This window comes from Haemaphysalis longicornis, unplaced genomic scaffold (assembly GCF_048455015.1).
Source record: "Haemaphysalis longicornis isolate Haplotype H1 unplaced genomic scaffold, Haemaphysalis longicornis Haplotype H1 scaffold_4, whole genome shotgun sequence".
NCBI lineage: Eukaryota > Metazoa > Arthropoda > Arachnida > Ixodida > Ixodidae > Haemaphysalis > Haemaphysalis longicornis.
Window position 1 is genome coordinate 117,814,480 of NW_027526361.1, and position 26,234 is coordinate 117,840,713.

General features: G+C 48.7%; 1 protein-coding gene and 28 non-coding genes across 29 annotated transcripts in view; all 29 read left to right on the forward strand.

Annotated features, from left to right (window-relative positions):
• Positions 1-26,234, forward strand: part of LOC144179962 (uncharacterized) — a 153,840-nt gene that overhangs the window by 78,704 nt on the left and 48,902 nt on the right. The window contains exon 3 of the mRNA XM_077708377.1: positions 13,542-13,726. Within this exon, the coding sequence (XP_077564503.1) occupies positions 13,542-13,726 (185 nt within the window). The remainder of the gene's footprint in view (positions 1-13,541; positions 13,727-26,234) is intronic.
• Positions 14,581-14,653, forward strand: Trnav-cac (transfer RNA valine (anticodon CAC)). Its single transcript has one exon. It is a non-coding gene; the product is annotated as a tRNA-Val (tRNA).
• Positions 19,569-19,641, forward strand: Trnav-cac (transfer RNA valine (anticodon CAC)). Its single transcript has one exon. It is a non-coding gene; the product is annotated as a tRNA-Val (tRNA).
• Positions 19,715-19,787, forward strand: Trnav-cac (transfer RNA valine (anticodon CAC)). Its single transcript has one exon. It is a non-coding gene; the product is annotated as a tRNA-Val (tRNA).
• Positions 19,860-19,932, forward strand: Trnav-cac (transfer RNA valine (anticodon CAC)). The gene has a single exon. It is a non-coding gene; the product is annotated as a tRNA-Val (tRNA).
• Positions 20,006-20,078, forward strand: Trnav-cac (transfer RNA valine (anticodon CAC)). The gene has a single exon. It is a non-coding gene; the product is annotated as a tRNA-Val (tRNA).
• Positions 20,152-20,224, forward strand: Trnav-cac (transfer RNA valine (anticodon CAC)). The gene has a single exon. It is a non-coding gene; the product is annotated as a tRNA-Val (tRNA).
• On the forward strand, positions 20,298-20,370 carry Trnav-cac (transfer RNA valine (anticodon CAC)). The gene has a single exon. It is a non-coding gene; the product is annotated as a tRNA-Val (tRNA).
• Positions 20,444-20,516, forward strand: Trnav-cac (transfer RNA valine (anticodon CAC)). The gene has a single exon. It is a non-coding gene; the product is annotated as a tRNA-Val (tRNA).
• Positions 20,589-20,661, forward strand: Trnav-cac (transfer RNA valine (anticodon CAC)). Its single transcript has one exon. It is a non-coding gene; the product is annotated as a tRNA-Val (tRNA).
• On the forward strand, positions 20,735-20,807 carry Trnav-cac (transfer RNA valine (anticodon CAC)). Its single transcript has one exon. It is a non-coding gene; the product is annotated as a tRNA-Val (tRNA).
• Trnav-cac (transfer RNA valine (anticodon CAC)) lies at positions 20,881-20,953 on the forward strand. The gene has a single exon. It is a non-coding gene; the product is annotated as a tRNA-Val (tRNA).
• On the forward strand, positions 21,027-21,099 carry Trnav-uac (transfer RNA valine (anticodon UAC)). The gene has a single exon. It is a non-coding gene; the product is annotated as a tRNA-Val (tRNA).
• On the forward strand, positions 21,174-21,246 carry Trnav-cac (transfer RNA valine (anticodon CAC)). The gene has a single exon. It is a non-coding gene; the product is annotated as a tRNA-Val (tRNA).
• On the forward strand, positions 21,320-21,392 carry Trnav-cac (transfer RNA valine (anticodon CAC)). The gene has a single exon. It is a non-coding gene; the product is annotated as a tRNA-Val (tRNA).
• On the forward strand, positions 21,466-21,538 carry Trnav-cac (transfer RNA valine (anticodon CAC)). Its single transcript has one exon. It is a non-coding gene; the product is annotated as a tRNA-Val (tRNA).
• On the forward strand, positions 21,612-21,684 carry Trnav-cac (transfer RNA valine (anticodon CAC)). The gene has a single exon. It is a non-coding gene; the product is annotated as a tRNA-Val (tRNA).
• On the forward strand, positions 21,883-21,955 carry Trnav-cac (transfer RNA valine (anticodon CAC)). Its single transcript has one exon. It is a non-coding gene; the product is annotated as a tRNA-Val (tRNA).
• Trnav-cac (transfer RNA valine (anticodon CAC)) lies at positions 22,028-22,100 on the forward strand. The gene has a single exon. It is a non-coding gene; the product is annotated as a tRNA-Val (tRNA).
• On the forward strand, positions 22,299-22,371 carry Trnav-cac (transfer RNA valine (anticodon CAC)). The gene has a single exon. It is a non-coding gene; the product is annotated as a tRNA-Val (tRNA).
• Trnav-cac (transfer RNA valine (anticodon CAC)) lies at positions 22,445-22,517 on the forward strand. The gene has a single exon. It is a non-coding gene; the product is annotated as a tRNA-Val (tRNA).
• On the forward strand, positions 22,716-22,788 carry Trnav-cac (transfer RNA valine (anticodon CAC)). Its single transcript has one exon. It is a non-coding gene; the product is annotated as a tRNA-Val (tRNA).
• Trnav-cac (transfer RNA valine (anticodon CAC)) lies at positions 22,862-22,934 on the forward strand. Its single transcript has one exon. It is a non-coding gene; the product is annotated as a tRNA-Val (tRNA).
• Positions 23,133-23,205, forward strand: Trnav-cac (transfer RNA valine (anticodon CAC)). The gene has a single exon. It is a non-coding gene; the product is annotated as a tRNA-Val (tRNA).
• On the forward strand, positions 23,279-23,351 carry Trnav-cac (transfer RNA valine (anticodon CAC)). The gene has a single exon. It is a non-coding gene; the product is annotated as a tRNA-Val (tRNA).
• On the forward strand, positions 24,490-24,561 carry Trnav-cac (transfer RNA valine (anticodon CAC)). Its single transcript has one exon. It is a non-coding gene; the product is annotated as a tRNA-Val (tRNA).
• Trnav-cac (transfer RNA valine (anticodon CAC)) lies at positions 24,635-24,707 on the forward strand. Its single transcript has one exon. It is a non-coding gene; the product is annotated as a tRNA-Val (tRNA).
• Positions 24,781-24,853, forward strand: Trnav-cac (transfer RNA valine (anticodon CAC)). Its single transcript has one exon. It is a non-coding gene; the product is annotated as a tRNA-Val (tRNA).
• Trnav-cac (transfer RNA valine (anticodon CAC)) lies at positions 25,052-25,124 on the forward strand. The gene has a single exon. It is a non-coding gene; the product is annotated as a tRNA-Val (tRNA).

The following is a 26,234-nucleotide window of genomic DNA, read 5'->3' on the forward strand; positions in this document are numbered from 1 at the left end:
CCCTTCCAACTGAGGGCAAGATGGGCCCCAGGCGGGCCGTCGTGGGAGACAGGGTGTTTCCCCACGCCCGGAAATGACCCATCCTAAATGCCCCAGGGAGGTTCGCGGCGTCCACGAGGAAGACGCCGCGACGGGTTTGACTCACCGACAAAGGCAACGACAGGCTCCAAAGGGCCAGGGTGAGCCAGGGGGTTTATTGGCCGAGTGGTACAGCGCATAATGAATGCCAAGACAGGGTTAAGAACTACACTGTACCGACGCGCGTCTCAAGGCCCCGCCCGAACGGGCGGCCATGGCCGAGGTTGCACATGGGCCGCTCGCAAGGTAGGGATAGGCCTACCTTGCGCATCCGAGCAGGGCCAAAAGCAGGCCCCGATCGAACGGCACGGCGGGGAGAGATGAGCCAACGTTAGAATGTGCAGCGTCCCGGTTATCCCGCACTGATCTCCTCCATCCCCCATCTCCCCTATCCATGGGGCAAAGGAGCCAAGAGAGAGAGAGGCACGAAACGCGTGTGTCGTGGTTATAAGGCGTGGGGGAGAGGAGGCAGGTTCCCGGGTGAGAAGGAGCGACCGCGGCAATGGGGCAGTTGGCGCCCGCCAGTGCGTAGGCCCGCGAGGTGACGTCACATGTGGCGCGGGAGAGCGCGCTCATTTGAAGATCGCACTCACGGGAGGAAGAAAAGGGGATACGAAGGATCCCCACACAACAGATCGAAATGGACCCTCTTGGCCCGTTCCCCATGTCACAAGCCACGAACAAATGGATTGTCGTAGCGACGAATAACATGATGCGCTACACATCATGTTATTCAGGGCAGAGACCGCTGCTCTTCCGAGAGGGACTGCACAAGAAATCACAAAGGACTTCATCCACCAAGCTATGGTGCGACATGGAGCCCCTGAAGTCCTAATCACGGACCGCAGGACTGCCTTCACTGTGGAGCTCATGCAAGGAGTCTTACGTTACAGCAACAGGGATCACAGAGAAATGATGGCGTACCACCCCCAAACGAATGGACTAACGAAACGCCTGATCATGAGGACAGCAGATGCGCTGTCAGTGGACCTCGAAGTTGAACAAAACATGCGGGATGAAGTCCTGCTAATGTCACATTTGCGTACAATACAGTTATCCAGGAAACTAGGCAGATGACACAGTTTTAGCTTGTCTATAGAAGACAGCCGACTACGATGCTTGACGCCATGCTGCCGCACGTAGAAGACGACGACCTCAATGCCGATGTCCAAGCATGCCTATATAGCATGCAGAGCAGGCCCACAAGCTTGCTTAAATTCATACAACGGACCAGCAGTTGGTGGATATCACATGCTACAAACTCTGACTCTGCGACTCGGAGTATCAGCCAGGTGATCTTGTGTGGGTTTGGACATCAATTCGACGACACGGACTAAGTGAGAAGCTGCTGCTGAAGTATTTCAATCCCTACAAAATTCAGCGACATGGTGTCCAAGTTATCGAGGTTATTCCCAATGGTGACTCCGGCACATCACGACAACTTAAGCGGCTAGAAGTTGTCCAGGTGGTTCGCCTCAAGCCGTACTGTGCAAGATGACGGACTTTTTATTGTTTGGGCTACCATTTTGCTCTTAGCTTTGGGTCGATGCGTGCTTAGAGGGGGTGATGCTACAAACTATACCGTTGAAGAAGAAAGACCAGGAGGCCGACCACGAGTTCTTTTGAATTTAAAAGAAATTAATATTTCGGCTTCCACACGGAAGCCTTGGTCATGGTCGGCGTCCTGGTCTTCTTCAAAATGCATCCCGACCAGACGGGCTTCCGTCATACCCTTGACTTCAAACTATACCGTCTGGTTTCATTTATTTGTGTGTTTTGTTGTGAGCATCCAGCCATACCCAGCTGCTTTATCTATGTTATAAGTGGAGCGTGCATTCCCGTCTCTTTTTTTTTTTGTATGCCATGCAGGCTGTCTCATTTGATGGGAAGAGTGTATCGCTTGTCAGGGCTATAATAGAATGTTTTTTATTTATTTATTTAGGTACCCTAAGGGCCCAAGTGGGCATTACATAGGGGGGAATGAGTTGAAAGCCGACACAACGTACAATATTGTAAAAAGAGAAGAATCAACACAACAAAAGTGACATTAGAATATCATACAGGCACAAAAAGTACACAATTGCAAAATACAGCGTGAAACATTATATCCAAAATAAAAATTGTAAAAGTGGCAGAAAATCTGGTATTTCAAAAGCAGGAACACACATTTACAGCCTAGAAAAGATGAGCATGATGAAGACAAGTTACAGGGTATTTTGAATCGCTAAAAAGGCGTGGAGTGCGGTTTGAAAAGAAGAGGCATCTGTTTGGTCCACTAGGCTACTAGGTAAAAAATTCCATTCATTGACTGCCAGTACAAGGGGTGAGTTCTGATATTTGTTTGTTTGGGCAAAAATTGGGCTACCTTTGTGAGCGTGGTCGGTGCGTGCGGACGTATAGGGTGCCGGGAGGATAAATTTGCGAGCGAATGGTGTTGGATGATGGTACAGGATGTGAAAAAAAAGTTAATCTTGAAAACTGCCCGCGTTGGGTGAGAGGGGGGAGATTAAGTTCGTCCTTCAAGGCAGATACACTCTGGTATCTTGAGTACGATGACAGAATGAAGCGTGCGGCCTTGTTCTGTACGGATTCAAGCATGTTAGTCAGACACATTTGATGTGGATGCCAGATGATTTGCGCATATTCTAGTGAGATAAGAGTATATTATCCGCGTGAAGCCATGTCTCTGAATTAGCTAAATAAAGGCGACGCTTGAGCAGCTGAGCTTTTTACACGCCTTTGATGTGATTTTTTCTATATGGGGGCCCCAGTTTAAATCGGAGGTGAATGTAACTCTAAGATATTTGAAGGATGAAACTGATTCAATTCTCGCATTACCTATTAAGTAATTAGCAGTTTCTGATCTTGTCATAGAAGAAAATTGCACATGCTTGGTTTTTTCTACATTTATTTTCATCAGCCATTTTTCGCACTTCAGTTAGAGTAAATAAATCATGCTGGAGTATAGAAATGTCATCAGAAGTTACTATTTCTCTATAAATTACACAGTCGTTGGCAAAGAGACGAATAGACGAGTAAATGTTACATGCCAGGTCGTTTGTATAAATTAGAAATAGTAAAGGGCCTAGTACAGACCCATGGGGGACTCCTGATGAGACACCCACAGGGTTAGAAACGTGGTCGTTCAATTTTACAGATTGCCAACGGTTTGTTAAAAAACTGCGAATCCAGTGGGTTGTTTTGTCATCCAGATTAAGGTTACAAATTTTAAGCCTTAGACGCTGATGTGGAACCCGACCGAAAGCCTTAGACAAATCGACAAAAATGGCGTTGGTACAAGGCAACCTGTACTGCAAAACACGGAGATCAGTGACCAGCTCAAAAAATTGTGTCTGACATGAGAAATGTTTCCTAAATCCGTGTTGATTGCTAATGAAGAAGTTATTCAGGTTAAGGTGGGTTAAAACATGCGTGAAAAGAATATGTTCTAGCAACTTGCAGCTGATTGAAGTAAGTGAAATAAGCCCATAGTTAAGGGGATTAGACTGGTCGCCAGATTCGAAAAATGGTAGGGTATGGGCAAATTTTCAATCGTCCGGTAAGCAACCTGAATCTAGGGATTGCTGAAATAACAACGAAAGCAGGTAAGCTGAGTAAGGAGAAGTTATTTTCAAGAGCTCCGCTGTTATACCGTCAGGCCCGGGGCTAGTCTTGGAAGCTAGGTGGTCGATAGCGCATGCCACACCATGGGCTGTAATTACAATGGGCGTAAAACTTGAAGTTATGCTTGGTTGCGACGGCTCCAAAGAGTCATTGAAAGGCAGCTCGGTAGTGAAAACTTGGGCAAAGGCTCTGTTAATAAAATTCTTCGGCACATTCTTGCAAGGATAACTTATCCCCGGTTGCATTGCTTAGGACGGGTACCGTGTTTTTGTTCTTTGGGTTTATAATACTCCAGAATTTCCTTGGGTCGGTTTTCATAATACTTGGGAGTGTAACGTTAAACTACTTATGTTTTGCCTCACGTATTGTTTGTTTGTTCAGTTAAAGTAGAAATCTGTTTGTAATTCTGCCAGTCATCAGGATTGTTGGTTCGAGTTGACTTTCTGTAGGCCCTTTTTTTCCTGTTTAAAAGCCGTTTGACATCATGGGTAAGCCATGGGTCATTCATCCTAGAGCTTATTACCGTTTTTGGAACACAAGATGCTTGTATTTCTTTTAGCTTGTCGCCAAATACACACCAGTTTTCATTCATTGTACGATCCTGCAACCCAGTTTCGAGATTAACAGTTAAAGTTTCCAGCATATGGTTCATTTTTTGCTGCAATTCCGCGAGTGCGTAGTTGAAGATTTGCTTTTCTGTTTTAGTTTTGATAGCACGCGTGCCACTGATAGCGTGCAATGTATGGCCCTATGATCACTTATTTCGTCCATGACAACATGTGTGTTAGTAATTTCGGATTGACTTGTTAGAATGAGGTCAAGCAAGTGATCGCTCCGCGTTGCTTCGCATACCATTTGCGTAAGAAGGTGGTAATCAATACATTGAATAAAGGCAAGGCATTCGAGGCGATTATTTTGCGCAGTGACGGAGTTTGTTGGCCAGTCAATAGCCGGGTAGTTAAAATCACCACCTATGACTAACAAGCTACTTAGAAATTCGTGCAAGATGGTGCCTATTGTATCGTGTAAACTGTCGACGAAATCTGCACGACCATCTGGGGGACGGTAACAGGCGCCTAAGACACAGGGTGTATGGCCAATGTGAACACTGACCCAGATGATTTCTACTGGTGAATCGACGTCTATTTGTGATGGGTGATACTATTCCTTAACTGCGATCATTACACCGCCCCCGCGAGAGCCACACCTGTCCTTGTGAAAAATTTCAAAGTTTGAAGGAAGGGTAAGCTGTTTATTCAATATTTCGCCGGAAAGCCATGTTTCTGTGCCGATAATGATACCAGCTGAACATGTGTGCATGATAGCTTTAAGGGCATCAAGCTTTGGAAATATACTGTGGAGGAAGTTTGCTAGGAGTAAGGAAACTGGGGTTATTGTTTGGAAGCTACGTGCGTGGCTAGCAAGCAGTGTGTCACCTAGAGGAGGGCTGATTTTTTGCAGAAACTTGAACGACTTGGTTTATGGATGGATCGTAGCGGTAAATGCCGTACTCCGTGTGAAGCTTGTTAAAGCGCACATAGTATTTTTCTCAGTCAGTTCTATTTGCCTTTCGAAATTCACGCAGTTTCATTCTAGCGAACTGAACCTTCTGGGAAAAATCTTCCTTATTAAGCCATACTTTGGGTGATTCGAGGTTTCTTTAGTTTAGGTCCAACACTCGGAGCCTGTGTTTTTGATTTAAAGTTCAGAAATTTTACAATTAGTGGCCTATGAAAGTTAGGTCGACTACGACCTATGCGATGAGCCCGTTAAATGTCGCCAACTTCATGCTGGAGATGCTTAGAAAAAAATTCCCTTACAATACGTTCCGATTCCACGTAGTCCACGTAGTCATGTTCCACGATTCCATGTAGTCATGTTCGACTTCATCAAGACCCTTAATGATAAGACTGTTTCTGCGCATGCGGCTATTCATGTCATCAACAAGATCTACGAGCTCTTCATTGGCCTTGTTAATGTGATCTTTCACTTCTTTAACAGAATCAGCGGCGGCATCGATGTTCACGACACATTTTTCATACTTTGTTCGATAGCGCCGACACGAGTGTCGATGCTTCTGACATGCTGTTTGATTTGTGCCAGAGCTGTTTTAGTTTTTTCATGACACTCCTTGACAAGTGCGAGCACATCATCGATTTTGGGCCCTGGATTTGCTTCAACATCTCCAGCTGATAACAGCAGGAGCGCAAGGCACATAGACACTAGCAGTGAAGAAGGTTTAGGGCAAGGTACCCGGGTTAGGCCAAACGCTGCAAAGAAACGATCAACACGACGACACCCGAGTGCTGGGCCGGGAAAGAAGGTACCGATGCGTGCACGGTACGTACACACGTCGACACCCATGGCACAATTGTAACAACACACGTGGTGGGATTTACGGAATAAAAAAAATGTGGTAGCTGCAATTACGGTGAGTGTGAACAAAAGTTTCCTACCTACGACAGAAGAAGGCACGTGTTAACGGATGCCACTCGTGGCCGCAAATCTCGGAGGTGAGCAGCTTCCCAGCGTTTAAGTATGGTCCCGGTAGCGCTGTTGCTTGTGACGTCACAGGAGGTCGTGTCTTCTTTTCATCACGCTGGTCTGGGCAGATAGTAGTGGATCGTTGACAGCTTGGTTGATGAGTAACGGCCAGGTGGCCTGGGGCCGGTTGCATGAGGCAAGCCTTGCTTTCCTACGACAGAAGAAGGCACGTGTTAATGGTACGCCACTCGTGGCCGCAAATATTAGTCGTTGTTCGCCAGTGTTCTGCATCTGATTGGATGGTTCTCGAAGGTTTAATGCCGATAGACGAATGCTCGCAAGGGAAACACTGAGGCATTCGTTTCGTCGACGCCAGCCTTCGAACGTCACTTTGTTGACAGCTTCTACACCCCTTGTATTTTCTTTAAAGTTTTTGTAGAGCGGAAGTTCGCTCCAATAAACGTTATTCATCCAAGAACCCTCTGATGTCCTTGTCTGCGCAACAATATGATCAATTGGAGATCTTACGCCGTGAAAGCTTCAGGATAATCACTGGGCTACGTAGGCACACCCGCGTGGAAGAACTCCACCACTATGTAGAATTGCCCCACTGCGAGCTATTACATTGGAGATGGCCAATGGACACAACAGGAGGCGTGCGGCTACCTGCACAGGGCAGCTCTCCCATAACTTGGGATTGGGTCATAGCGCTTCACTTTCCCCGCAACTGCATCCTATCAGAGCCCCTTGGGATGACATCCTGGTTTGTGCGTCAAAGCCTCTATCACACCTGCGCAGCCACAAACATCACTTCCAAGAGCGCGTAGCCACTGCTGCATGTGCTGACCTTCGAGAAGGTGCCACCTTCACTACAGCGGTCCTTAATGAAAGAACACCGTGCACCACACTGTAGTGTATTGACGCCCAGGAGTCCATAGGACTCCTGGCATTAATCTGGTTTTACTCGTCCCATTCACACGATATGAATCCGAATCCACCGGGAAGCCAAGGCTACAGGCAAGCATGCGTCCAAAGCATCGCTCTGGAAATTGGTACCACCAGATCCCACTCCACTGCCCCTAGGATTGCCCCCTTGCACACAAGTGCTTCTGTACAAGGCATGGGCTGGTGCCACCCTCACTGAGGATGTGACGGCCAAGTGGCGTGCCTATGTGCCAAAGCGCCACCAGCACGATGGCCAGGATCAGTTACTTAAGTATCTCCCGCCCAGAGTTCAGCGACTTCACGATTGGACAACAGCAATGCAAGCCGTCGATTCACGGCAGACGCTGCTTTCTCCGTGGGTGTTTGCGCGCTCGACAGGCATTCGCCGCCGAATGTAAACTGTACACGTCAACCCCTCCCCCCTACCCGCACCAACTATAAATGTTGCGCATCTTATTGCCCGAACCCACACAGACCGATGTGTCCGCCCTTTGTGATAAAGTTCTGTTATGTTATTTTGTAGTCGCGGTCAAACAAAAACCGAATTTCGGCAAGGTCCTCGGAGGCGTTGCCAAATCACCCCCCTACCCGGCGATCCATGTCCTACGCTGGCTAGTCAGTGAGAGGAAGCGGTTTGTCCGGTTAGGTCAAATCAAGACAGACTAATCAGTTGCAGTTGCGAAACCAAACCAGCGAGGATTGCTGTACTGGATGGGAGCAGTCTGTCTTGATTTTTACCCAACCGGCCAAACCGCTTCCGCTCACTGACTGGCCAGCGTCACTGTTAATTATTGATAGTGACGCTGGCTAGTCAATGAACGGAAGCGGTTTGGCCGGTTCGGTAAAAATCAAGACAGACTGCTCCCATCAAGTACAGCAATCCTCGCTGGTGTCGTTTCGCAACTGCAACTGATCAGTCTGTCTTGATTTTGTGACGCTGGCCAGTCAGTGAGCGGAAGCGGTTTGGCCGGTTCGGTAAAAATCAAGACAGACTGCTCCCATCAAGTACAGCAATCCTCGCTGGTGTCGTTTCGCAACTGCAACTGATCAGTCTGTCTTGATTTTACCCAGCCGGGTAGGGGGGTGATTTGGCAACGCCTCCAAGGACCTTGCTGTTATTGAAACATCAACTGTGACTTAAACTCGTAGCATTTACAAGCTAACAAAAGCCAATTCGCTGATAACAACCGTTATGATGGTAACGTTCTGCGAAAACAATATAACAGCGTGGAAGAGCAGGGGTAGATGCAAGGTCGTTGCCGGTAGCGAAATACCGACTGTTGGCAAAATGACCCTAAAGATCGAGGTGCCGGCTGCAGGCACAATATAGACCCCCCCACCCTATTTTTTTCGATGTTGATGAATGGTGCAAACTGTCACAAAGTAGCAACATGCTGTCGATGCCAGCATGCTTCTGGAGCTCTCGCCCTCTTTACGTGCTCTGAACGTCCGCACGCGCCACACATGAACATAAATACAACCCTTCGGACACTTGCGATAAATCCATCGCGTTGCGATCCAACGCTATGCGCAACAGACACCCTGGGTACCCTGGGCCAAAACACGGCGGAAGCAAAACATAGCACAACACAGTGTCCACATCACCGCCTCCGATGGAACGGTGCTCACGATACACATGTAACCGGGGCAGTTGACGACCAGCTCCCAACCTCTTTGGTCTCTCGACAAACCATTTTTTCTTCCGTGCGACAGACGCGCACCAAAGCAAACTTCTAGTACACTCTAACCCCACGCCGTGGGAGCCGCCATTTCTATTTACTCTCCGCCACAGCTTGCTTCACTGCAAATGTTGTTTTTGTTTCCTCTTAACGCGCACATCTGACGTGGCATGTAATAAGTTGCTAAATCAAGTGCGGTCGTTATTTATTTGTTGCACGGAATGTTGTTTTTGTGCGCAGCCAAAGAAGGTGATGCCTCTGCAGGGCGTAGGCGCGCATTTTGAAAAGTTGAAACAAAAGCGACAAAGGTAGCCGAAGCACGTTGTGCAGGCGTCACTGGCCACTATAACTTTTAATATTACGGTGATTTTAGTCTTTGATAGAGTCTGCAAAGTATGGTTGCGTACGGGGCCTGGAAACAGCAAACTGCAACAACGAGGAATATGTCGACAAGATACTTCACGCGGACGGGCCTCATTAACTTGCGCGCCTGCCTTTGATTTGCACTCCTTCTACTTGAAATTGCGGCGTTATAATAAAGGATACGTGCTGTTACGGTACGGTATTCTGTGCAATTGTTGCTAAAGTCGTTCTTGCGCTCGCCGCATTCGTAAATGAATATTTTGTCCACACTACATAAACGCAATGACCCAAATGGAACGGCGCTACTTATAGCCGCAAACCGCGAAGGACAGCCGGGTTCCGGGGTGATGCTTGCATAAGGGGACACGTGCGGAGCACGCCGTTGCTCGATTGTTTCCCCTGGGAAGGTCTGAGACGAGAGCCTCTGTTGTGTGCAGCAAGGCCCTAGGCGGGTCCCGACCGATAGGTCGGTCGGCTCCACAAGAAACGCACGCCGCGGGGTCCGCTGGGTGGGATGCCTCTTCGCTGAGGCGGACCCATGGGCTCCGGTCGGACGTTGGAAACGGACCGTGGCTGGCGCTCTGAGCTCGATTTGCAAGGTGCCCCTGTGTCGGGGCATAACTCAATTCAGACTACTCCATCTCGGAGCCCACGAACGAATTTATTTTTTGTTTCTTTAATCGCTTTGCCCAAAGAGCAAGCTGACGAGCCGCCCTGTGCATGCCTCAAAGTACACTATTGTCAAAGTGAGCATGTATCCGCTTCGCCTACAGTTCTCGGAATTCCATTTAGTGTACCAATGGTTGGGTTTCCCAATTTGCGGAGCTCCGGGAAGTGTGACGATATTTTACGAAATATTTACTGGATGGCCCACGAAAAACTGGTTGTTTTGTGTGTCTCAATTTTGATAACTGTCATCGAATTACATCTCATGCGCTCGATTTGTATATGCCCATATTTTGAACATGCGAAAGAGGGCTGATAAAATACTGGGTAAGGGGAACGCGATAAGGAGTTCGTCTCACGTGCGGATAGATTTCAGTGCTCGATAAGTTGAGAGGGAGCTGGGGCACGCCATCACCTTCGGTGTCATGATATGAGCACACATAGGCACGGCAAAGGGTGATTAGCCCCGCAGTTATAAAAAAAAAATGTTGAACAATTTCTTCGGAAATAAAGCCATGCAGTACGCCTGAGGAGTAGGAAGCTCGAAGTCGAGAGGAGAACAGGGGTAGGGGGGTTAATACGGTGGAATAAACTGGAGGTTGGGAGCGATAGAAAACAAGCTCTCCGGAAGAAGGAGGGGGTCAGAAAAATCTCGAACCCCCCCCCCTTCTCCGGTTGTCGAAAAAAAGGGGCTCTGCCGCGCCTGGTCTTGGCACGATTAGATAAATCATGGCTCTAAAAAAGACGGTCTGGCCAGTGCCGGATTAGGAAACTTTGGGGCCCGGGGCTACTGCGTCCTTGGGGCCCTAATGATGATGATGATGATGAAAATGATTCCGCTTTAATATGCGAAAATTTTCGAAGCCCATGTTATCCTTTCTAATCAGTGATAAATTATACATAATTTTACGCTTTCCAGAAACTAATTTCTTGGCTTTATGTCTAGTATTATATAACAGATTTTATCAGGCGTAAAAGTTAGTATGGTTTGATTGCCCGTCCGTCACAGATTCACAATTAATCGAACCGCCGTCTCAGCCTGCACACGCCATGGTACAGAAGAGTATTTTCTTACAAGAAGCATATTTTATTAAGCCTGTAAAGTTTTAATTTTATTCTAAAGTTCTCCACCTGCATATATGGGAGGGCTCAAAGTCCGCGCAGGCAGCTGTCGCTCACAGACATCTGCCAAACAGTTAGCCGGCACGGCTTACGGGCCAAAATACTGTAGGTTACCCGCGCAGACAAAAAAGCACGCGGCGGTTAGAACACGCGCAACCTTCATATCGCAGCACGATTAGCACCGAAAAAAAGTCGCTTTTTGGGCTGGGGAGCGGTCGACTTCATGGGTGGGTTTGCGCATGGCCGTCGAACTTTCAGCGGCGAGAAGCTCCTGTTGCGCGCGCAGCTTTGATGGTCTTGCTAGTCGGCAAGCCGTTGCATATTAATGGGTCCCCTTTGGGTTGCAGAGCGGCAGGTGAGCACGAGAGATGGCATCAGATAACAGTTTAATAGGTATAGAATGTCTCTGCTCACCCCCGCGCTGCTGCTCTCGTCGGTGCCGCGCAACAATTCCAGCAGTCAGTATAGTTCGTTGTCGATCGGTCGGGTCGTTGTTTGGTCGTAACTGACTAACACTCTGAAGCTTCTCGTCTAGATTCGGGGTCTACGACGGAGGGGAGTATGGGTGGACCTCTCGTTTTCGAGTCCTCAACACGTCTGCCGCGTCCAATGTTTTTCCCGCGCTCCTTCTGGGGGTACTCTCCTCCTGTCGCCATGCCCAAGCGGGACCAGAACTGCGGGCCGTCCTTTGGTCCGCGCTGCGCCGTCCGGCGGCTCAATCCAAAGCGAAAAGCGCCCACGGGGACAAGCAGCTTAACATCCCCGAGTCACGGCGGAGGTCCGTTTTCAAGACGGCATCGAAACGCATCCTGTGTGCGGCCCCGTACGCAGGATGCGTTTTTATGTGGGCACAGCTTTCGTCATCCCAAACGGAAACAGACGTTGTTGTTGCTTTGTTTGGCGTCCACGCCTGAGCTTTTCACACCGCCTAGGCCTGCTGATTCCCCAGCTCTGCGTCCACACAGAGTGGCGCCTAGAGAAAGCTACGAATGGAGTCGTGCGGACGTATAGCTTCCGCAACGCTTGTTGCTCAGACAGCCTGCGGAGGCTACAGCATAAAGGCACGGGCTGAAGCCGAACGACCCCGCGAGGGGCCTACACAACTTTTGAACATTTAAATAACCATACGCTGGCCATTGAGCGAGAAATATCGAGTCGATATCAATCACGCTTATGCGATTCAACTAATCCACTAGCTCTATTGAATGGGTCGTCACCGTAATTAACTTCCTCGTCAAGCGCTATACATCGAAATTTCTTGCAGAAACTGTGTATGAGAGGGCATATAACGACCCTCAGGTTTAAACAATTTACAATGTTCTTCATTCATTATTTCATTATTCGCATGCCTGACCCTTTCTTATACCGAAACGTGCGCGCGCCGAAACGTCTGCGTACTTAGATGTCCGTGTACTGAAACGACTACCGAAGCGACCTGTGTAGCGAAAAACACCGGAGCCGAGCTCTGGGCCTGTTTTATGTGGCTTCTTAGGCCCGGTAAAGCTGTGTAACCACGACTTTTGGTCGAAGACGTATTCTCATAAACCTCGGGAAAACAAGGAAGAGTAGTAGGAATAACTAATTTAAATTGAAATGGACTCGAAGGTTGTCAACCATACCGTGAGGGGCCCCCCACTCCTCCACACCTGTCACGAGTTAGTAAGCTCCGGTGTGAAGGTGAGGTTGAACCACCTACTTTCAACTTTAAATGCGGGCAGCGAGCACTCTCAATAACTTTTTATATGGTCGATCGGGGCCCCTGACAGCTGTGGGCCCGGGGCTGCAGCCCCCGTAGCCCCCACCTTAATCCGGCCCTGGGTCTGGCTTGGTGCAAAGCTCCACGCTCAATACCACCGAGTCATTTTGCCAGAACGTAAAACCGGCCTGCAAAGGCTAATCGTTTGTTAATTCTCCATTCGGCTTCTTTCATTTCGTCGTCTAACATGCCACTGATGCATTACTATCACTTGAGATTTGGCGTTCCAGTAAGGAGCTGTAAATGATTTTCCTTCAATGTTATCACTGTATCCCGCGTCAAGACGAATTTCAAGTGCGGTTCGCGCAGATAGTCTATAGCTCTTCCCTAACCAAACAAATGTTACCTTTCATTATCAACTTATGTAGGGTGTTTAAAGTGGATTGAGGTCGAAAGAGAATGAGCCACCCACCCCTCATTGTCTTTCTTATCCCTATCACCCTCACTTCAAGAAACGGTACCACCTCCACTACCACCTCCTCCTCGCACAACCCGTTCTTCTCGCTGTGCTCCGTGCTTTGAGCACTCAGGGTAGGTTGTCTAGCCATCCACTCAGGGAAATAACCGTCATGCCCATTCATGTCCAAACACAAAAAAACGCAGACAGACAGACAGACAGACAGACAGACAGACAGACAGACAGACAGACAGACAGACAGACAGACAGACAGATAGATAGATAGATAGATAGATAGATAGATAGATAGATAGATAGATAGATAGATAGATAGATAGATAGATAGAATTGATTGGTCGATTGATTGATAGATAGATTTGATTGGTCGATTGATTGATTGACCGGTCTATCGATCTTCCCCTCGCAGGCCTGTCCTTCTTCCAGATGCTGTCCCAGCTGTACGACCTGAACCGCTGCCGTACTCCCCAAGGGCTGCCGGGAACCTGCGGGGACATCACGCGCTGCGTCTACCTGCTGCTGGACTTGTCGCGACTTCGGCAGTCCATCTGCTTCCAGAACCTCATCTTCCCGGGAGTGTGCTGCCCGGGCAGGGTGAGTGCACTGCCACGATCGACGCACTCTTTCTTGAGACAGGCGTGCTCTAAAGCCAATTCACGCTGCTCTCATCCGCCGCACAGCGGCCGTGGACGTGATGGAGGCGCTTTACGTCACTCAAGCTATATAGTACGGACGGTGAGAACGGAGAGAGGGCCTGATGCGAGGCCTGCATGCTGTAACGTAAGCAAAATCTATAGCTGATGCTTTTGGACTGAGGAGGTGGCTTAGAACCAAGGCAAAGAAAAGAGGTGAAGAAGATGGGAAGTAATGCAAACTGGAAGCAACCTTTCCTTGTTACGGTCTGACCCCATTTGAGGTTAGAATCGCCATGTTAACATGCTTTCAGAAGTAACATGGGAGGAGGGCTCTGACGTGAGTGAGTGAGTGAGTGAGTGAGTGAGTGAGTGAGTGAGTGAGTGAGTGAGTGAGTGAGTGAGTGAGTGAGTGAGTGAGTGAGTGAGTGAGTGAGTGCTTTATTGCTGGGGCCGCATTAAACTTCCCCGCGTGCGGCCCGCGGTAACCGCGGGCCGTAGGTTGCCACCCCTGATATACATGGTTGCAGGGTACGTAGAATGAAAAAAAAATGCCGTCAAACAGCTACGCTTCCGATGAGTCCTCATTGCTCCAAAGTAACTGCACAATTCGCCCATAAAGCCGCTCCGGCGCTCGCCGATGTTCCCCGGCCCATTGAATGCCACGGCGAGAAACGTGTCCGGAAAGGTCAGCAATGCCAAAAGTAATGTCACATCGTCGAAGGTGGCTGCTCCCAAGCCGTTGCTCTGCAAACCGGGATACAATCCGCTAGATATACGATCCGAGACTGCTGCCAAGGCCACGGCTTCCAGCCCGTTTCCGTGGTGTAGCGGTTATCACGTGCGCCTCACACGCGCAAGGTCCCCGGTTCGATCCCGGGCGGAAACACTTTTCTTCTTTTTTTTATCCAGTGTTCCAATTCAAGCGGTCACCACGTCGCAAAAACTAAACCTATAAGCACAACTTTCTTTTATAATCTTTTTGCAACCAGCAACGATAGGGCGCCTGCGTCGTGGAAAATGAGCCATTTGTATTTGGGTGCCGATTACCTTCCTAGAGTTCATATAGATTAGGGGACTTCAAAAGCGACGGCTCATTAGGCAACTATTTTATTTGACCTTGGCAACGAAATTCCAGGGTTCTGTGCAGCGTTTGCGTAAAGCGAACGTCGATCCTCCGACTATTCCGAGCCATTCTTTGGGTTTAATTTTTTACATAGCTGATTCAGTATTCACTTATTTATTTAATTCCATAGCGTAAAAAAAGAGCGCGGCTATCCAGAAAAGTTTAAGTGCCCCCATGGCTCGGTGACTGCTCAGAAAAAAACCGTGAACCATTCCACTAAGTGAAGGTGAATGACCAGGGAAACTATTTAGCACACGACATAGACGTCAACCTATAATTTATGTAAAGGGTAGGAGCAAAGTTCATTTCTCTTGAGTGTTGGCGGCGGTCATCACTAAGAAAGACACCTACATACAAGCACATACTTTTATGTTCTCTTTATTGATCTTGAAAATGGTGCCTAACGATAACTAATCTACTAAAAATGAATATTCAAGATATGAGACATAAATTTGAGGTGCAAGTCATGTTTTGATCTTGCAAATGGTGCCTGTTATTAATCAATCTACCCAAGATACATACTCAAGTAATGAGACTGATACGCTTGAGTTACAAATAATCTTTTGGACAGCGTGCAAGTTTGGCGGTGACCGCGTTCTAACACACACACACACACACACACACACACACACACACACACACACACACACACACACACGCACACGCACACGCACGCACGCACGCACGCACACACGCACACACGCACACACGCACACACGCACACGCACACGCACACGCACACGCACACGCGCACACACACACACACACACACGCACACGCACACGCACGCACGCACGCACGCACGCACGCACGCACGCACGCACGCACGCACGCACGCACACGTATATCAAGGGGCACGTTAGTTTTCCAACGCCCCGCGAACGCTTGGCACTTCGTGGTGCATTCGCCATATAACCCTAGCCATATAGTCTCAAATAACAACAGGAATACCGCAAAAACCTAACAAGAATTCCTGTCGTACGACAAACACTTTGCAATGATAACAGAAGTCCCGTTGTTACGACAAAGCCATCTGTTGTTACGACACACATTTCTGTCGTAACGACAAAGTCAATTTTCTCAACGACAAACATTCCTGTAGTCACAACAGAAGTGCCTTTTACGCTACTCTTCAAAATGGGCAATAACATTCAGACCATGTGCAACATCAGGATCACAACAAGACATGAATTCGGCACGACAAAAAATCAAAATCAGGACAGGAATACGACACACGACAGAACACCAGAATCACGACATGACAAGAATACGACAAAACAACAGTATGACACGCGAAAATACGACAAACTACAGAAATTTTTCCTGTCGTCGTGACAAACGGCCGAGCAAGATGGACCTCCCCGCCAACAACTGAACCGGGGTTTTAGAGGTCGATCTACAACTCTCTAATTGAAATGGAGGCCATATTTATACTAACCAAAGGTTAACTAGTAATGATTAAGAAATAAACGGTTCATTATGCCCCATACAAGATTGTATACGGGTGATCCCCACAAGCTGTACTTAAGTGCTAGGATGTCAGCCCGGCTGTGCGTAATTTCGACAAGTTGACTGTCAAACGACCGTCGTTGGGCAACGCCACGTCTGCATTGCGAGGCATACATGCCGAACGCCGTACACGAAGATGACAGCTACACACATGGTAGTTTAAAGAGGCCATGAAGACAACATACTTGTTGTTTTCCGTTGGCGCACAAGAAGCAATTAGCAAAGCTTTTTGTGAGTTTTATGATGGTTTGTTTTCGTACCAACCTGTAAACTTGGAACGGTTTAGGGACAACATTTTAAGATTCTTGTCGGCGATAGATGATGAGATAAAAGAAAATTTACAGGTACCAATTACAGTGGAAGAGGTTAAGAAGGCTATCGACGAATTAAGTCCGGGGAAGTCTCCAGGCCCTGACGGGTTGTACACGGCGTTCTACAAAGCTTTCCGCAATGACTCAGTCCAGTGCTATGTGACCTGTATACAAAGAAGCCTACACGCAGGGAAGACTGCCTCCCTCGTTCTCGCAACCTCCCACTGTTCTATACTCAAAACATACGTAAGCGAAGAACTCAGAAAAGTTGCTGCGTATAGGTCAATATCTTTAACGAATGTTGATTATAAAACATTAATTAAAGTTTTAGAAAGGAGATTACAGAGTGTGATCACGAACGTAGTGGGTGAACACCAAACATGGTATTTAATGGAAGGTCTATCACAAGTAACATACACATAGCACGGAGCATTCTCGAGTGTTGTGACGACATGAATGATGTTGAGAGAGAGAGAGAAAGACTTTATTCAATGCCAGCAGAGGGGAGGTCCGGGCTACACAGAGCCGCTCCCTCCCCCCGACGCGTTTACGTCGCCCTCGGGACTAGGCCCCGCCGGCGTCGGCGAGAGCGGCGCGCGAAAGGTACTCGGGAACTTTTCCCTTTCCCCCCCGTCGGTGCCTCTCTCCGCCTCTGCCTGGCGAGAGCAGCCTCGAGCTGCTGGACGGCGAAGGTTTGTGATGTCAGGTCCGGTGAGTTCGCGGCACTGACGATGGTGTCCGGCAACCGTCCGTAGAGGTCGGCTGCTTCTACAGGATGCACTGCACAGTCCCACAGGATGTGGGCCAAAGTTGCGCGTTCACGCTCACATACACTGCACACATCACTGACATAGACGTCCGGGCACACGTGGCGTGCGAGCGCCGGCGTGATTACCGATAGTGTCTGTAACTGGCGTAACAGCAAGTAGCCATGCTACAAATTGACCTGGAAAAGGCCTTTGATAAGGTCTCTCATGAGCTGCTCTATGCTATTTTGTAAAAAACGTAAACCTTGGAAAAGTAATAATAAACGAGGTACGTGTATTGGCATACGCGGATTACATCGCTTTATTTTGTAGTGACAGAAAAAAACATCAGTGATGCAGTTGCGTTGCTTAAAATGTTCTGCGAGTATACTGGGAGCTCTGTAAATTGGAGCAAGTGCTTGGGTTTTCGGCACGGCAACAGGGACTTTGCTCCGTGACTGGGACGTAACCGCTAGTGCCTTTGAATGGATGAACTGGCAGGTTATGTCAGTCAAATATTTAGGCGTTCCACTGGAAAACCACCAAGATAGCGACCCGTACTGGCGAAGCCAGACGACGGCGCTGCGTGATAAAGCGGAAAAGTGGGAAGGGAAGGGGCGTGCGCTGTCGATGTTTGCGCGCGCAACGGTGTGCAACATGTTTTTCTTTGCGAAACTTTGGTACGTTTTGCAAGTGATCCACTGTTCTTGCGCCATTGTTCAGCGGCTGCATTGCGTACTGCTGTTTTTGTGTGGGGCTCGTCCTGGGAAAGGACAAGTAAGACGAATCTTCTTAGAAGAGTACGCGAAGGCGGTTTATCGCTCTTGCATCCTTTCTACGACAAGTGGTGAATCGTTTTTATTTCTTGCGTGAGGTAAAGGAACCCTTCCTGCGCACTTTCATTCAAGTCAGGTTAGGTAGACTATTGCCCCAATTCATTATTACGTCATGTCAAAGCTACAGTGGAGGAGTACACGGGTATTTAAAGGAAGTTGTACAAGCGACTCAATTTCTGTGTGTACGCTTCTCGATGGAGTATTTGAGCTCCGTGTCGAAGAAAAAGCTATACAGGGACCTGGCTGAAATTAGTTTTCCGGTTCCTCTATACCGATCCATGTTTCCGGTGGGCCCCGGTCAGAACGTTTTGAAACGTGTAAAACCTATGGCCATTCCCCCTGGTGTTAAAACTATTTTCTTTAAACTGCACTCTGGAGTGTTACCAGTTAAAACATATATGTTGGAGAAGGGTCTGTATGTGCCATGGGGAGTGGACTGTTCTTTGTGTAAAAAGCCTGAGACGGTGGAACCTGTTTTTTTTTATTGTTGCGATGCCGTGGTTTTGTGGGACTTTCGTCAGCGAACATTAAAAAAGGAGTTTCCGTTGAGCCCTTACGGCATTCGGTTTTTAGCGGTGCAAAACGATAATGGAGTGCCTTATTACCTTGTGATGTTGCTGGTCCTCTATCGAACATGGGGGTATCGAATGGCGGCTCGGTACTGTGACTTGGCCGGAAGGCCCACGAGACAGTATTTCAGCGAGAGTGCCCAAAATATTGCAGAAATGTGGAAAAGTCAACAATGTACTCCTGAATGGTTGCATGAATTTGAAAAGGTATTTTTCATGCCCCGTTTTTAGTCGTGTTGCCCTTGCCCAAGTGAGGTCAGCGCTTTTATTATCTGTACCAATGTTTCTATAGTTCATCTCACAAGCTAGCTGCAGCACTGTGGAGGCTACATTGTTGTCCCCCTCAGGGCGCCTAACTCACCGCGAAGGAAGCGACAAAAGGCGTCGGGGCCGTGCGGTGCCACTTGCCGAGAGGGGAGAAGGGAGTGTCCTTTCAGGACCCCCTTCACGGCGGATTAGGCGCCCTCAGTGCGCGCTCTATTGATAACAATGCAGCCTCCACAGTGCTGCAGCTAGCTTGTGAGATGAACTATAGATTATGTCTGAAACCGGAAACAAAGAAAAAAAAAAGCATAGCGGTTATCGCATGCGCCTCACACGCGCAAGGCCCCCGGTTAGATCCCGGGCGGAAACAGTTTTTAGTTTTTTTATTTCATTTCGGGATAAAAATCAGCACCTTCAGCTCTTGGCGTCTCCCTTCCATCCCCGTTTCCGTGGTGTAGCGGTTATCACGTGCGCCTCACACGCGCAAGGTCCCCGGTTCGATCCCGGGCGGAAACAGTATTTAGTTTTTTTCCTTCATTTCGGGATAACAATCAGCACCTTCAGCTCTTGGCGTCTCCCTTCCCTCCCCGTTTTCGTGGTGTAGCGGTTATCACGTGCGCCTCACACGCGCAAGGTCCCCGGTTCGAACCCGGGCGGAAACAGTTTTTAATTTTTTCCTTCATTTCGGTATAACAATCAGCACCTTCAGCTCTTGGCGTTTCCCTTCCCTCCCCGTTTCCGTGGTGTAGCGGTTATCACGTGCGCCTCACACGCGCAAGGCCCCCGGTTCGATCCCGGGCGGAAGCAGTTTTTAGTTTTTTTCCTTCATTTCGGGATAACAATCAGCACCTTCAGCTCTTGGCGTCTCCCTTCCATCCCCGTTTCCGTGGTGTAGCGGTTATCACGTGCGCCTCACACGCGCAAGGTCCCCGGTTCGATCCCGGGCGGAAACAGTTTTTAGTTTTTTTTTTTCATTTCGGGATAACAACCAGCACCTTCAGCTCTTGGCGTCTCCCTTCCCTCCCCGTTTCCGTGGTGTAGCGGTTATCACGTGCGCCTCACACGCGCAAGGTCCCCGGTTCGATCCCGGGCGGAAACAGTTTTTAGTTTTTTTCCTTCATTTCGGGATAACAATCAGCACCTTCAGCTCTTGGCGTCTCCCTTCCCACCCCGTTTCCGTGGTGTAGCGGTTACCACGTGCGCCTCACACGCGCAAGGGCCCCGGTTCGATCCCGGGTGGAAACAGTTTTTAGTTTTTTTCCTTCATTTCGGGATAACAATCAGCACCTTCAGCTCTTGGCGTCTCCCTTCCATCCCCGTTTCCGTGGTGTAGCGGTTATCACGTGCGCCTCACACGCGCAAGGTCCCCGGTTCGATCCCGGGCGGAAACAGTTTTTAGTTTTTTTCCTTCATTTCGGGATAACAATCAGCACCTTCAGCTCTTGGCGTGTCCCTTCCTCCCCGTTTCCGTGGTGTAGCGGTTATCACGTGCGCCTCACACGCGCAAGGTCCCCGGTTCGATCCCGGGCGGAAACAGTTTTTAGTTTTTTTCCTTCATTTCGGGATAACAATCATCACCTTCAGCTCTTGGCGTCTCCCTTCCCTCCCCGTTTCCGTGGAGTAGCGGTTATCACGTGCGCCTCACACGCGCAACGCCCCCGGTTCGATCCCGGGTGGAAGCAGTTTTTAGTTTTTTTCCTTCATTTCGGGATAACAATCAGCACCTTCAGCTCTTGGCGTCTCCCTTCCATTCCCGTTTCCGTGGTGTAGCGGTTATCACGTGCGCCTCACACGCGCAAGGTCCCCGGTTCGATCCCGGGTGGAAACAGTTTTTAGTTTTTTTTCTTCATTTCGGGATAACAACCAGCACCTTCAGCTCTTGGCGTCTCCCTTCCCTCCCCGTTTCCGTGGTGTAGCGGTTATCACGTGCGCCTTACACGCGCAAGGTCCCCGGTTCGATCCCGGGCGGAAGCAGTTTTTAGTTTTTTTTCCTTCATTTCGGGATAACAATCAGCACCTTCAGCTCTTGGCGTCTCCCTTCCCACCCCGTTTCCGTGGTGTAGCGGTTACCACGTGCGCCTCACACGCGCAAGGGCCCCGGTTCGATCCCGGGTGGAAACAGTTTTTAGTTTTTTTCCTTCATTTCGGGATAACAATCAGCACCTTCAGCTCTTGGCGTCTCCCTTCCCTCCCCGTTTCCGTGGTGTAGCGGTTATCACGTGCGCCTCACACGCGCAAGGTCCCCGGTTCGATCCCGGGCGGAAACAGTTTTTAGTTTTTTTCCTTCATTTCGGTATAACAATCAGCACCTTCAGCTCTTGGCGTCTCCCTTCCATCCCCGTTTCCGTGGTGTAGCGGTTATCACGTGCGCCTCACACGCGCAAGGTCCCCGGTTCGATCCCGGGCGGAAACAGTTTTTAGTTTTTTTCCTTCATTTCGGGATAACAATCAGCACCTTCAGCTCTTGGCGTCTCCCTTCCCTCCCCGTTTCCGTGGTGTAGCGGTTATCACGTGCGCCTCACACGCGCAAGGTACCCGGTTCGATCCCGGGCGGAAACAGTTTTTAGTTTTTTTCCTTCATTTCGGGATAACAATCAGCACCTTCAGCTTTTGGCGTCTCCCTTCCCGGTTATCACGTGCGCCTCACACGCGCAAGGTCCCCGGTTCGATCCCGGGCGGAAACAGTTTTTAGTTTTTTTCCTTCATTTCGGGATAACAATCAGCACCTTCAGCTCTTGGCGTCTCCCTTCCATCCCCGTTCGCGTGGTGTAGCGGTTATCACGTGCGCCTCACACGCGCAAGGTCCCCTGTTCGATCCAGGGCGGAAACAGTTTTTAGTTTTTTTCCTTCATTTTGGGATAACAATCAGCACCTTCAGCTCTTGGCGTCTCCCTTCCTCCCCGTTTCCGTGGTGTAGCGGTTATCACGTGCGCCTCACACGCGCAAGGTCCCCGGTTCGATCCCGGGCGGAAACAGTTTTTAGTTTTTTTCCTTCATTTCGGGATAACAATCAGCACCTTCAGCTTTTGGCGTCTCCCTTCCCGGTTATCACGTGCGCCTCACACGCGCAAGGTCCCCGGTTCGATCCCGGGCGGAAACAGTTTTTAGTTTTTTTCCTTCATTTCGGGATAACAATCAGCACCTTCAGCTCTTGGCGTCTCCCTTCCCTCCCCGTTTCCGTAGTGTAGCGGTTATCACGTGCGCCTCACACGCGCAAGGTCCCCGGTTCGATCCCGGGCGGAAACAGTTTTTAGTTTTTTTTCCTTCATTTCGGGATAACAATCAGCACCTTCAGCTCTTGGCGTCTCCCTTCCTCCCCGTTTCCGTGGTGTAGCGGTTATCACGTGCGCCTCACACGCGCAAGGTCCCCGGTTCGATCCCGGGCGGAAACAGTTTTTAGTTTTTTTCCTTCATTTCGGGATAACAATCAGCACCTTCAGCTTTTGGCGTCTCCCTTCCCGGTTATCACGTGCGCCTCACACGCGCAAGGTCCCCGGTTCGATCCCGGGCGGAAACAGTTTTTAGTTTTTTTCCTTCATTTCGGGATAACAATCAGCACCTTCAGCTCTTGGCGTCTCCCTTCCCTCCCCGTTTCCGTAGTGTAGCGGTTATCACGTGCGCCTCACACGCGCAAGGTCCCCGGTTCGATCCCGGGCGGAAACAGTTTTTGGTTTTTTTTCCTTCATTTCTGGATAACAATCAGCACCTTCAGCTCTTGGCGTCTCCCTTCCTCCCCGTTTCCGTGGTGTAGCGGTTATCACGTGCGCCTCACACGCGCAAGGTCCCCGGTTCGATCCCGGGCGGAAACAGTTTTTAGTTTTTTTCCTTCATTTCGGGATAACAATCAGCACCTTCAGCTTTTGGCGTCTCCCTTCCCGGTTATCACGTGCGCCTCACACGCGCAAGGTCCCCGGTTCGATCCCGGGCGGAAACAGTTTTTAGTTTTTTTCCTTCATTTCGGGATAACAATCAGCACCTTCAGCTCTTGGCGTCTCCCTTCCCTCCCCGTTTCCGTAGTGTAGCGGTTATCACGTGCGCCTCACACGCGCAAGGTCCCCGGTTCGATCCCGGGCGGAAACAGTTTTTAGTTTTTTTTCCTTCATTTCGGGATAACAATCAGCACCTTCAGCTCTTGGCGTCTCCCTTCCTCCCCGTTTCCGTGGTGTAGCGGTTATCACGTGCGCCTCACACGCGCAAGGTCCCCGGTTCGATCCCGGGCGGAAACAGTTTTTAGTTTTTTTCCTTCATTTCGGGATAACAATCAGCACCTTCAGCTTTTGGCGTCTCCCTTCCCGGTTATCACGTGCGCCTCACACGCGCAAGGTCCCCGGTTCGATCCCGGGCGGAAACAGTTTTTAGTTTTTTTCCTTCATTTCGGGATAACAATCAGCACCTTCAGCTCTTGGCGTCTCCCTTCCCTCCCCGTTTCCGTAGTGTAGCGGTTATCATGTGCGCCTCACACGCGCAAGGTCATTTCATTTCATTTCATTTCAAGTCTGCATTTATTTCACGCTTTTTGGTACACAAGGAGGCGGGAGAAAAAGCCACCCAACGGTAGCTTGACGAGGCCCCTGCCTCCTGTAACATGGACAACATTGAGCACAGTACATACAAGAGCATGTTGTTGTCAACCATAGACAAAAGAATATGTTGTCAATTTTTCAACATTGTATAAATACATAGTTACGCACAGATACAGTAGATACATACATACGCAAATGTAAAATCAACTTGACATACATGCAAAAATTCCGATGTAACCCGAATGATTGGAAGTCAGAAGTGTAACAAGTGTTTACACCTACATACGAGTGCAAAAAAGACCAATACAATTTTTCATACTTATACGTCGGCATCGATCTTCCAGTAAACACACAATTTATTTAATAAAATCAGGCGTATGACACAAGAAAATATTTGAAAGTTCAAAATAATTAATCATGAAGATATAGCTCAAACACTTGTTTAACAGATAAAGTATCTATGTCCTTCCCCAATCTGTGAAGGCCGTTTAGCAATACCGGTATTCTGCTTCGTAGCATATTGTCTCCGTAAGTGGTTCTATTGAAAGAGACCGACCATAACTCCGGATGTCTCGTAACCCGTGCATGAACATTTTTAAATAGTTTAGACATAATAACCAGGCTATTTGTATCTTTATTTCTTTCTGTAATGAGCTTCTTGCAGAGACGGTAATCATAGAAGTTTGGGATGCTAATCAGGTGAAGTTTTTCTATCAGAGGACGCACGGGGTGGGTCCCAGGTCCCCGGTTCGATCCCGGGCGGAAACAGTTTTTAGTTTTTTTCCTTCATTTTGGGATAACAATCAGCACCTTCAGCTCTTGGCGTCTCCCTTCCCTCCCCGTTTGCGTGGTGTAGTGGTTATCACGTGCGCCTCACACGCGCAAGGTCCCCGGTTCGATCCCGGCGGAAACAGTTTTTAGTTTTTGTCCTTCATTTTGGGATAACAATCAGCACCTTCAGCTCTTGGCGTCTCCCTTCCCTCCCCGTTTGCGTGGTGTAGCGGTTATCACGTGCGCCTCACACGCGCAAGGTCCCCGGTTCGATCCCGGGCGGAAACAGTTTGTAGTTTTTTTCCTTCATTTTCGGATAACAATCAGCACCTTCAGCTCTTGGCGTCTCCCTTCCCTCCCCGTTTCCGTGGTGTAGCGGTTATCACGTGCGCCTCACACGCGCAAGGTCCCCGGTTCGATCCCGGGCGGAAACAGTTTTTAGTTTTTTTCCTTCATTTCGGGATAACAATCAGCACCTTCAGCTTTTGGCGTCTCCCTTCCCGGTTATCACGTGCGCCTCACACGCGCAAGGTCCCCGGTTCGATCCCGGGCGGAAACAGTTTTTAGTTTTTTTCCTTCATTTCGGGATAACAATCAGCACCTTCAGCTCTTGGCGTCTCCCTTCCATCCCCGTTCGCGTGGTGTAGCGGTTATCACGTGCGCCTCACACGCGCAAGGTCCCCTGTTCGATCCAGGGCGGAAACAGTTTTTAGTTTTTTTCCTTCATTTTGGGATAACAATCAGCACCTTCAGCTTTTGGCGTCTCCCTTCCCGGTTATCACGTGCGCCTCACACGCGCAAGGTCCCCGGTTCGATCCCGGGCGGAAACAGTTTTTAGTTTTTTTCCTTCATTTCGGGATAACAATCAGCACCTTCAGCTCTTGGCGTCTCCCTTCCCTCCCCGTTTCCGTAGTGTAGCGGTTATCATGTGCGCCTCACACGCGCAAGGTCATTTCATTTCATTTCATTTCAAGTCTGCATTTATTTCACGCTTTTTGGTACACAAGGAGGCGGGAGAAAAAGCCACCCAACGGTAGCTTGACGAGGCCCCTGCCTCCTGTAACATGGACAACATTGAGCACAGTACATACAAGAGCATGTTGTTGTCAACCATAGACAAAAGAATATGTTGTCAATTTTTCAACATTGTATAAATACATAGTTACGCACGGATACAGTAGATACATACATACGCAAATGTAAAATCAACTTGACATACATGCAAAAATTCCGATGTAACCCGAATGATTGGAAGTCAGAAGTGTAACAAGTGTTTACACCTACATACGAGTGCAAAAAAGACCAATACAATTTTTCATACTTATACGTCGGCATCGATCTTCCAGTAAACACACAATTTATTTAATAAAATCAGGCGTATGACACAAGAAAATATTAGAAAGTTCAAAATAATTAATCATGAAGATATAGCTCAAACACTTGTTTAACAGATAAAGTATCTATGTCCTTCCCCAATCTGTGAAGGCCGTTTAGCAATACCGGTATTCTGCTTCGTAGCATATTGTCTCCGTAAGTGGTTCTATTGAAAGAGACCGACCATAACTCCGGATGTCTCGTAACCCGTGCATGAACATTTTTAAATAGTTTAGACATAATAACCAGGCTATTTGTATCTTTATTTCTTTCTGTAATGAGCTTCTTGCAGAGACGGTAATCATAGAAGTTTGGGATGCTAATCAGGTGAAGTTTTTCTATCAGAGGACGCACGGGGTGGGTCCCAGGTCCCCGGTTCGATCCCGGGCGGAAACAGTTTTTAGTTTTTTTCCTTCATTTTGGGATAACAATCAGCACCTT